Source organism: Rousettus aegyptiacus, unplaced genomic scaffold, assembly GCF_014176215.1.
Source record: "Rousettus aegyptiacus isolate mRouAeg1 unplaced genomic scaffold, mRouAeg1.p scaffold_m13_p_9, whole genome shotgun sequence".
NCBI lineage: Eukaryota > Metazoa > Chordata > Mammalia > Chiroptera > Pteropodidae > Rousettus > Rousettus aegyptiacus.
This window is the reverse complement of record NW_023416312.1, coordinates 5,007,124-5,018,000: the sequence shown is the minus strand read 5'-3', so window position 1 is coordinate 5,018,000 and position 10,877 is coordinate 5,007,124. Positions and strand designations below refer to the sequence as shown.

General features: G+C 42.8%; 1 protein-coding gene and 1 pseudogene across 9 annotated transcripts in view; one reads left to right on the top strand and one right to left on the bottom strand.

Moving 5' to 3' along the window:
- Positions 1-5,391: 5,391 nt before the first annotated feature.
- The window catches only part of CTPS2 (CTP synthase 2), an 87,224-nt gene continuing 81,738 nt past the window's right edge, over positions 5,392-10,877 (top strand). For 3 of the 9 annotated variants that reach the window (XM_016118674.2, XM_036226606.1, XM_036226607.1), the window contains exons 1-2: positions 6,144-6,632; positions 9,887-10,091. In XM_016118674.2, coding sequence (XP_015974160.2) covers positions 6,495-6,632; positions 9,887-10,091 — 343 coding nt within the window. In that variant the 5' untranslated portion in view covers positions 6,144-6,494. Of the gene's footprint in view, positions 5,716-6,143; positions 6,633-6,664; positions 9,103-9,411; positions 9,534-9,886; positions 10,092-10,877 lie in introns of those variants that run through there. The other 6 variants (XM_036226611.1, XM_016118707.2, XM_036226609.1 and 3 more) reach the window with 6 other exon arrangements.
- LOC118608539 lies at positions 9,301-9,419 on the bottom strand (annotated as a pseudogene).

Sequence of the window (10,877 nt, the reverse complement as noted above, 5' to 3'; positions counted from 1 at the left end):
AGAATAAGAATGAAGTTTTCCATCATTTTCATTTTACGAATTGCCACCTGTGAAAATGGTTTTTGCACATTATTTGTGTTTCTCTTTGCATATGAAAGAATTTTCTGTACTATGTAAAATATGGAGCCCATTGTACCTTCAGCCATTTGAGACTGTACACAATGCTTCTTATGTAACTGGATTCTTTTTACTTTCATGAAGGCGGTCGGTCGGACGGTCCATGCCTGACATTCACCAACCACCTTAAATTTATTTCTTAAGGAAAAAAAAAGGCTACCTTAAAAAAAAGACTGAATAACATTCCATTGTGTATATACCACATTTTGTTTTTCCATTCATGTGTCGATGGACATAGGGATCGCTAATTTTTATAATTTTTAAAGCGTGGTAATGGGGTGTGTGTGTGTGTTTAAAGAGCCATACTGAGATATTGATCAATGAAATGATAGGATGGCTGACATTTGCTTCACATTAATACAGGATGGGGGGAATGAGTGGTGATATAGACGAAACAAGCCTGGCCATGGGTGGATGATTGTTGAAGCTGGGTGGTCATACTATTATGTCTGCTTTCCTATATATTTAACTTTTTCCATAATAACACACAAATGAACAATATCGATGACAAAAACCAAAGTGGCCAAGTGAACAACTACCCTTTTGAAGAACTTATTTCCCAAGCAATCTGTTGGCAAAGAAAACCCATTATTCCTCCTCCTCCTCTTACCATTTTGACAAGTGTATCTTAGTTCCAGTGAGAATGTGGGTGACAGATTACAGTTTGATTTCTCTGCTCTCCAGTTTTCCAGACTGAGGTATATTTGCAATTCGGGTCTAGGACTTTAGTTTAACAAGCCCAACCTGTTTTGTTTTGTTTTTCCAAACAGCTTTATTGAGATATAATTCACATGCCATACAACTCATGTTGTAATATGTGTTACCGGTTTAAAGTGTACAATTAGATGGTTTTTGGTATATTGCACTATTAAGTTTTAAAATGATAGTAAATTATATATAACAAAAAATTGCCATTGTAACTACTTTTAAGAGTACAATTCAGGGGCATTAATGACATTCCGACCTGTTTTTAGAGTCTGGGTGTTGATTCAGCTGTGAAAACTAGGAGACATCTGAGGATCAATGCCTTTTTAGAATTTATTAAGTCAGTGAGAACCTGAAAGTGGTTAACACTTTCCAGAAAAAGGATATTTGATTCGAGTGTGATTGGAATCAGCCTGGAATTTCAGTCAGAAGCCTAGGAAGGAGGTTCTAACTCCAACAAGTAGTAGGTGAATACCTTTGACTTATTTCTTCACCTCCAAAAGGAATATAGTGCTGGCCCTTTCAATAGCAGAGATGGCCCGGCTTATTCAGCCTTATTTTTGCTTCATCCCCAGGAGCAACCAAAACCATGGTGAAGGCTGTGTTCCTCAGGGGACAGACAGTTTTACAATCATTCTGAAAGGTAACTTCCTCAAAATAAAAGATTTAAAAAACTACAAACAATCGACTTAACAATGGACTTCTTTTCCATCTTCTTTTTTTATCTTCAACGCTATGCTAGTCGCAGGCCATGAATAAACAACTTGTTGAATGAGGAAGCACCCTTATCCCACAGAAATCAGTCTAAACCCTCTCATCAAATTGTTTTTCCTACAGCCATGCCACCATGCACAAGCCCGATCCTGTCTGATCTCCTAAGTTAAGCAGGATGTCAGACCTGATTAGTACTCAGATGGGAGACCTAGGAAGACCAGGTGCTGTAGTAGTAAAAAATAAAAAATAAGGAATTGAAAGCTGACAAGGTCCTTGCAATCTGTGAGGAAAACCAAGTGTTGCCTCATCCAAAAAAATAAAAAATAAATTTAAAAGGATTGTTTTTCTGCTCACTTTTGTTTCATTTTAAATTACGAATACAATAGTTATAATACCCCTTTGTATTCACAAAGTATCTTTCCTTCATTAGCCTCATATATTAATAGACTAAGATAAAGATGAGGCCCTACATCCTGTGGCGAAGAGTCTGTCTTTGGGGACAAACATTTTCTACTGATGTCAAGCGAAAGTAGTGTTTGCCACCCCAAAATAGGCCTTTTGAGATACTGATTACATTAAGCTCGTTATTTTCAAGAAGCAAGACTCAGAAAGAACCTTTGACTATTCCCCTAACTGCCTAAAAGAATTTAGATAAAGGGCCTGCTCCAAGTCGGGAGACAGCACAGATAACTACAGTTTAATATAAACTAATGTGTGATAGACAGAGAGGCCCATTTGATCCAAGTCTTCTGTGTCCCATTGTTAAACATAGCCCAGCAAAGATCTATTTACCAGCATTTGCTTTTCCATCTCCATGTGAATTGCCTTCCTGCCCTTTGAAGTCCCGCAAACAACCTACCTCCCTCCTTCTCTTAGCTCACGATGGCATATAAGCCTTAATTGTCTGCTCTGTCCTCAAATCTCATATTCTTATGGAACTTCTGCATACCCATATATAATAAATTTGGTCATTTTGTCCTGTCAATCTGTCTCATGTTAATTTGATTATTAGTCCAGCCAGAACTTAAAAGGGTAGGAGGAAAAGTTATTTTCCCTCCTGACAATGTCCTGGCTTCGCTACTTACATTAACCAATGCACTTTACATCTCTGAGCCTCAGGTTCTTCATTACAAAAAGAAGATCCTAGTAACTGTCCTGGTTGTAAAAAAGAAATGAAGTACTGAAATGTGAAAGGGAAGCTTACATACATAACGGTGTTAAGTATTACTATTAATGTCAACCCGTCTCACAAGCATCCTTTCCAACTGGGTCCTCTGGAAAACTGATTTCATAGCAAACTCGTCTATGCCTCCAGCCTTTTTACAAGGTGTTTCCTCCTTAAACATTTGTTTGTTTGTTGGCTTTATGGAGACGTGGGTCTCCCTTCCAGTTCCTGCTGAATGGAGCCTCTGCTCATTTTCCCAGAAGTTGACATCGTTATTGCCAGCTCTTTACTGCTTCTTCCATGACACTGCTCTGTCATCCATAGGGCGCAGAAGCTCTCTTTGGTTTTGAAACTCATTTAACTTTGCCACACAACACTCCACCCTACCTTGCTGCTGTCTTCTATTAGCTTCAGGGTCACTCTTCCACATTCGCTGAAGAGTTGGTTTCTTAGCCTCAATTGACTCCTCCAAGTTCCACCGTCCTTCCAGGGCCTTCGATGAACCATACTGGCTTGGTGGGTCTAGCCCAATGCCAGTGACGCCCATCTCACCTGACTCTGAGAGTGGACATCACTTGTAAAATTCTGAATCTTTAAGCAGGAAATGAAATGGGCCATCTCTTGCAGAGTTAATCTTTTTAGGAAACCTAGTTTTCCTCCCTCCTTTCTTTGGAAAAAGGTCCTCTCCCTCAAATCTTGATAATTGCCCTGGCGACTCAGACCCTCTGGCTATTGATAAGAGTCATCAGCCCATTGTTAAGCAGAAATGGTGTTAAGCCAGGCAGGGCCCTTAGAATCTGAGGAGGGAGGGGACTTTAAGCCAAAGGTCTTTCTTTTCACTCTTTAAGAAACGTATTAACCAAGCCTGTTTCCCTTTACTCACTTAATAGGCAAATCAATAACAGAAATTAATAGATGTATGATTGAAATAACAAATTTGTATCTTCTTTTCTTTGTCTAGGGACTGAGGTGGCACTTCAGCAGGAAACCCAAGACCCCACTCTGAATGAGACAGAAAGAAAAAAAGCTCCATGAAACACCCCTGTAGTCAGGGACTACGGCCATTCTCAGCAGGAAGCAGATACGGAAGAAGAGACCTCCCGTCCCTCAACATCCATACCAATAATAAGGGGGTTCATGGCTCTTAGAAAAGAGTTAGGCAGGAATGTTAGTTAGGGGGTTTCGGGTCTGCCTGCAAAGACACTGAGGTCATCCTATCCTAGAAGGGGTCCGCCATAATCTGCACACAATTAAGCAACCCAGAAACAAGTAAGCAGAGAATTAGGGGCCAATTTAAGCCAGTCACTGGCACCTGCGCAATGAAGACCCCAATGACCTTCAACTCAGCTGAGTCTCATTATACCATCATTATAATATGATGCATATGCCTGGAAGTTCATTAATACATTATAACAGACTGAATTCTGGGAACAAACATGCGCAGAAAGCAAAATGATGAATCACTGAGTCCTGTCAATCTTAGTTGTCAATCAAGGAAGTCCACCCTAAGTAACCACCCACAGCAAAAAAGGGATAAAAACCCCGAAGTCTTTGTTACCAGGCCTTTTGAGCCACGCTTCTTTTGCTCTAGGTCCGCTTTCCCATCTGGAAGTGTACTTTCCCTCCTAATAAAATCTTTCTTTCCAACTTTATTTCGTTGTCTTGCTCAATTCTTTGTTGGAGACTTAAAGACCCTAGACGAGGCGCCGGGAGAAGACCCCACTCTCCGGTAACAACTCCATTTCAGCGGAATCATCCTGAAGTGCTTCCTCTTTGACGTCTTCAACACCAACACCACACTCGGGTGACAACTCAACAGTTTCTTCATTCCCATGGGCCCTTGTCTTTGGTCCCTCTCTTCTTTCTCCCAATTTATCAGCTCCCTGCTGCTCTTTCCTCTGTGGGCTATTAACTACCTCTGGTGTATTAACTACAATCACATTCCTTCATTGTGACCTCAACTTCCTCACTCTTGTCTTTCTATTCTACTCAAACAGCAAACTATTGTTTTATCATAAACGTATGTTTAGATACGTACCTGTAGATATCTTGTAACATTATATCTGGATATCATTGCACAATTACGAATTTTACACTCTGCTAGGTATTCAATGACACTTGTCTAACTTGGCACTCTAGTGAGTTATACCAGTTATTCAAAATTTTCAACACTATTCTACTTCTATTTCACTCCAAACCCTTCTATTGCTCCTTAGAGCCTTTCTCCTTCAGTGGTTTGTGTGTGTACTTCCCTCAGCCTTAACCACCTCCTTTCCCATCCTCCAAAAATATTCTTAAGTTACTTGGTGAAGCCTTGATTGTCCACCCTCTGTATTTTTTTTTTTTTACAGGGGCATTGTTCTAGGAACTTTACTGATTCCAACAGACCTGTAGAGCCTCTCAGACCCTGAGCCCCTCAAAGGCAGGCGCCCTGATTTATTTTGGTCCTTTCTTCTGCACTCCTGTAGTTCCTCGAGCGCTGCAGGGGACCCACAAACGTCTGTGACCGTGAGGTTCTTTACAGTGGTGAGAGCACGACCAGACGACCCAAGCTAGGGGCTCGGTGTGCCGAGAGGGGCCGGGACTTGGCGGGAACGTGGCATTCACCTGGGTCCCCGAAGGGCCTCTGCTGAGCGAGCCGCGGAGGGGAGGAGCAGCCCTCGGGTAGAGCGCGGCCTGAGGCCAAGTGCGTCCAGGGCAGAGGGTGACGGGAAGCTGTGCCGGAGGAGTCACTTTTTCGAAGCTGGTTTTGTTGCGTTGCACAACCCCGGGTGCAAATCCAAGCTCACCGGCGTGAGTCAGCTGGGCCGGCGGCGGCAGGAGAGGAAAAGGTGGGGCGAGGAGGGCGCCGCGCACCCCAAGGCCTGCGCCGGCGGCGGGAAGGACCCGTGGGCGACTCGAGACACCTCTAGCGGCGGCCCCCTCCCCAGTCCCACAGGTGAGCGCGGGCGGGCCGCAGGGCGGATCCCGTCGTCCCCACCCGCCACCGTCCCGGCGCCACCACCACCGCGCAGGTAACGCCCGCCCGACCCTTCCCTGGACCCTCAGGGCCTTCGCGCCGGGGCCACTCGCCTCCCCAAGGCCTCCCAGCCCGCACCCCAGCTTCAGTGCGCACGTGAGGCCGAGCGCCTTTGTCCCCTCCCGGATGGCGCCCGCACCCAGTCCGAGAGGGACGGGCGGGCGGTCCCATGTCCGCACCCCGCGCACGCATACCCAGGGGATGCGGGGCCGGAGCCGCCCCGCGGGTTCCCAGTGCGATCGGAGCCCGCCTTGCTGCGGCCGCGGCCCGGGGTCGGTCACGCCGCGTCTCCGGGGTGCGCTTCTCCCCTCCCCATTTCTCGCAGGCCTCGGGAGCCCCGAGAGCCCCGAGATGGCGTTGGCGGAAGTGAAGCCCCGCGCAGAGTGAAATGGCCCTTCGGTACGCTCCTCGCCCAGCGCGCTCGTTAAACAACGACCCTCCTGTTTCCCCCTTAGTAGCTTGCCAAAGTACGCTGCTGCTGCGGAATAGCTTTCTTTTTGCAATAATTTTTACGAATTAGGTGTGTAATTTACGTACAATAAAAAGGCCCCATTTTATGTGTGCAGATCGGGGTCTGACAAATTATACATCCGTGTAACCACGACCCCGACACAGACGTAAACGATTTCCATCACTCTAGAAGGTTCCCTCGGCCCCCTTCCAGGCAATCCACAACCCCCATCCATTTCTATCATAGCTTAATTTTGTCTATTCTAGAACTTCTTAAAATGGGATCTTTCAGTAAGTACTCTTGTTTCTAACATTACGTTTTAAATGGCTGTCGTTGACAAGGTGTCTCTTGGTGATTCTGATGTTTTCAGTTGTTCTAGGCCTGCACTGTCCAGGGTGGCCACCACTTGCCACAAGTGGCTCTTGAACATGAAATGTGGCAAGTCTGAATTGAAATGTGCTGTGAGTAGACACATCTGATTTTGGGAGACAGTACAAAAAAAAAAAGCATGTAGAAACAGTGAAACTATTTTGGATACATTGGGTAAGATACAATTATTAAAATTAACTTCATCTGTATCTTTTTTAGTATGGCTACCAGAGAATTTAAAGTTACGCAGGTGGCTCATGTAATGTTTTCGCAGTCGCAGGAAAGCAGACAGTGTAGCCTTAGATATTCCGATTTTCCATTTCGTTCTGCTCACTGCATATAAGTAAATGAAAACATCAGTCTTCACGTGGGGAAAACAGGTCCATTCAAGTAAGTAACTTAAGACCCTACCATTTCCTACAGTTTTAAAACTTTATTTCAAACTTACTCGTTTACTTAAAAGGAATAAAAAGGACCAGGTGTCTCTGGTATTAAGTGACATGTTAAAAGACTTTGTAAAATATCTAATGTGCTTTTAAAAAAAAAATAGTTGAGGTGATATATTCAATTTTATATCCTGCTCTGTTCACGTAACATAAGCACATCTTATATGAAAAAATTCTTTGGATTTTTGATAGCCACATAGTGTGACTTCACATGAATGCACTACAGTTTTCTATGGCATTTTTTGATTTTGCTAACTTTTACAAATAGGAAGTCATTTTAGTAGTGTGACAGTGCCAGAATAAGGTATGATTATGGCACTGCTTCTTTACCCCTTGCACAGAAAAGGTGAAGTTCAGGAGGGCAGAGACCTTTTCACTCCCATTTCCCCAGGACCTGGGAACGCGTCAAGCATATAGTAGACATTCAGTAAACATTTGCGAGTTGATTGAATCAATGAGTAGGTGGCTCTGAAATTAATAGCTAACTTCATTTAGCACTTGGGCACCCTCTTGTAAATGCCCACACACCTCTGTGAGGCAGGCATGATCTCTGTGTACTACATAAGTAGAGAAAATTGAGGTTTAGAAAAGTTGAAGTCCAGGGGCAGAGATATAAATGACAGCATGTGAATCCAGGCTGGCTGACTCCAGAGGAGGGACACTTATCAAAATAGAAGAAATCAACAGTAAGATGAGTTAGGGAGGGCTGTGAAGAAATTACACTGTCATGACTACCTGGGCCACCAGGAGTGGAAAGAGAGAAATATTCAGGTACATTTTGGATCTACAGGGGGAGCATTCTGGGTTTGGATTAAGAATTTTTTAAGCTCAATCTAGCTCTGAGTGGATGGCCAGGTGGCTAGGGAAGAGAATGACATTGAAGGAGATCAGCTGTATTTGTAGAGGCAGGCCCAGGGACTTGGGGGAAGCCATTTGGGATGGGACATGTGTATTGTATTGTGGATGGCACGGTTTATTTGCCCTGACCACAATCAGCTAGTTCAAATTGAACTCACAGCTCAGAATTGAGATAACTTTACACCTTTAAGTTAAAATAGTTTGCTTTGAACGATAAGCAGCGGAAACGACAAAATCAGGATGGGCATTCCTTTGAGGAGGGCGGACAAATAAGGTAATTGAAATCATTCCTACCTGATTGCATTTGTACTTAATTTTCAAGTATTTAAAAATGTGAATTACAATAAAAAGGATTTATTATTAGGTTTTGTTACTCTTTTTTTTTTTTCAGTTCTTATTTTTTGTTAGTGGTCTTAGTTGCCCATTTGCCATCCATGATGACACAGATAATGCTGTTAAGGCTTACTGTCATGTACATGGTACAATGGCAAGCACGGAAGGCCTCTAAGCAGGCTCAAGGGAAAAACTAGTCCTCAAAGAAAATCAAGTAGCTATTGGCTTCCTGTCTGCCTCTCAAATAAAAAGGCTTGAATCGGACAGCTACAAAAGTCAAAATTTCCTTACGACATAATATTTTCCCTTTTTTCCTGCCTGGATATTCCTGCTTGGTAAAACCAATAGGTAATGAAATAAATTCAGTGTCTGGCATGCCTACTTAAGGAGGACACATTTATTATTAATAGTGATGGTAACAGCTAACTTTTACTAAGTTCTTACTATCTGTTAATAAAGGGGTTGATTTTGACCCCTTCCAAACCAGGCATCGGCAAACATTTTCTGTAAAGGCCAGGTAGTGAATATTCCAGGCTTTGCAGGCCAGAGGTCTGCTACACAGCTCTGCCATTGTAGCGAGAAAGCGACCATAGACAATATGTAAGTCAACAGATATGAAGTTTGAGTTTCATACAACTTTCATGTGTTACGAATTATTACTCCAGCTTTTCTAGCTGATTTAAAATGTAAAAAAACATTCTTAGCTTGAGGAGCTAAGAGCCAGCAAGTCCATCAGCGAGTAAGGCCGGCGCGGGCCCTTTAAGAGGACCGCCCGTGACTCCTACACTCCTCCTCTCAGCCATAATCTGCTGGTTTTCACAGCCATAGGTTGTGCAGACTTCTCTCCCTGGCACTGGAACCCCTCGCTCTTCAAAGGGACCTCCACAGACAGATTTCCCTCCTGATTCTGAAGCATCACACGTGGGTGAGAGTACAGCCCGGTCTGCGTCTCTGCCCCTTCTTCCAATCTTGAGTGGCCTCTTCTGTGTGTCCCCAGTTGTAAGACTTCTGTTCAGCTAGACGTAAGGCGATTCTCAATAATGGTTGATCTGTAGTTGTAATTTTGACGTGGTCGTGGAAGGAAGTGAGCACAGCGTTTACCTACTTTGCTCTCTCTTTTTAATGCCTACAGCTTCTGCTCTTCCTAGGTGGTCTCCCATCCAAGGACTAACCAGGCCCGACCCTGCTTAGCTTCCGAGATCAGACAAGATCAGGCACGTTTAGGGTGGTATGGTCGTAGACCCTACTTTGCTCTCTTAAAGCCTCTTCCCCTGAATAATATTCTAAGGGACTTGTATTTTTTTTCCATTTCACAGAAGAAGAAACAGGCACAGATTGGATTAGTCACTTGCCCAGGTATAGCTTGTACAGATCTGTCTGACAACGGCACCTGATCTCTTATAAATTTTACCATTCTCTGAATCCCAGAGAAATTTATCATGATAAAAATTGTCGCATGATACAGTTGGGGTAAATGGAAAATCAGGGCAATGAAGCCAGAAACTGATTGCAGAAAGCCACAGCTTCCTACATATTGACAAACATTAAAAACCAGAAGATAAGACTTCGTTTCAAAGGTTTCCAATATTTAGTTTAGATAGAAAAATGCTGTGGAGTTCTGATTGGAGGTTCTGATTTAACTTACTCTCTGCTTTACTGGTTTGAGAACATTTTTCTCTTCTCTGACCCTCAGTGTTATTACCTTTCAGATTTTATCTGGGTGCTGGCACCCAGCCATTCCTCTTCCAATGAAGTACATCCTGGTCACTGGTGGGGTCATCTCAGGCATTGGGAAAGGGATCATTGCGAGCAGCATTGGGATGATTCTAAAATCATGTGGACTCCGAGTTACTGCCATCAAAATAGATCCCTATATCAATATCGACGCGGGCACTTTTTCACCTTATGAGCATGGTATGAAAGAGAAACATTTCCTTATAAAGTACTGGGTTAAGTTGAAGTTCATTCTTGTGTTTTGGGTAATTTCTTTAGGATAGAGTTCCAGAAGTAATGCTGCTGGATCATACATTATGAATATGTGAATGTTCTCATGGTCATTGATACATTGCTGATGACATTCCAAGTCAGTCCACTGTTTTGGGAAACTGTGTGAGGACACCATTTCCGTTGTACCTTTTGCAGTGTGAATTATGTTTTGTTTTATTATCATAAAGGTAATGTGTTTCTCGTAACATTTCATTGTTAAGAGAAAAAGACAATATAGAAACACTGGCAGTTATATTGACAATATAAAATGGCATGAAGAAAATAAAATTTATTGATTTCCCACTTTTTGGAGTGACTATGTACATATTGATGTACATAGTAATTATCTTTAAAAGGGCATTAACCATTACATATTTTACACAGAAGCAGGAAAGTACGTAAGTCACGTCTATCTCTTCGTGAAATGAACATACTGTGTTATCCAGCCCCCAGATCAAAAACCAGAAACCCCCCTTTGCCCAAAACCACCAGAGTTAACTGCTATTCTTTCTTCTATCACCATAGATTAGTTTTGCTTGTTTTTGAACTTTAAATGAATTGAATCTTATAGTCACATTATTTTTGAAATCTAATTTCAAAAAGAATATACCGTAAACATTTTTATGCATTCTGTACTCTTAAAGGCTGCACAGAGTCTGAATACTAGGAAATAATTTCGAATGTTTTGATATAAACAACACTGTGAAGGATGGA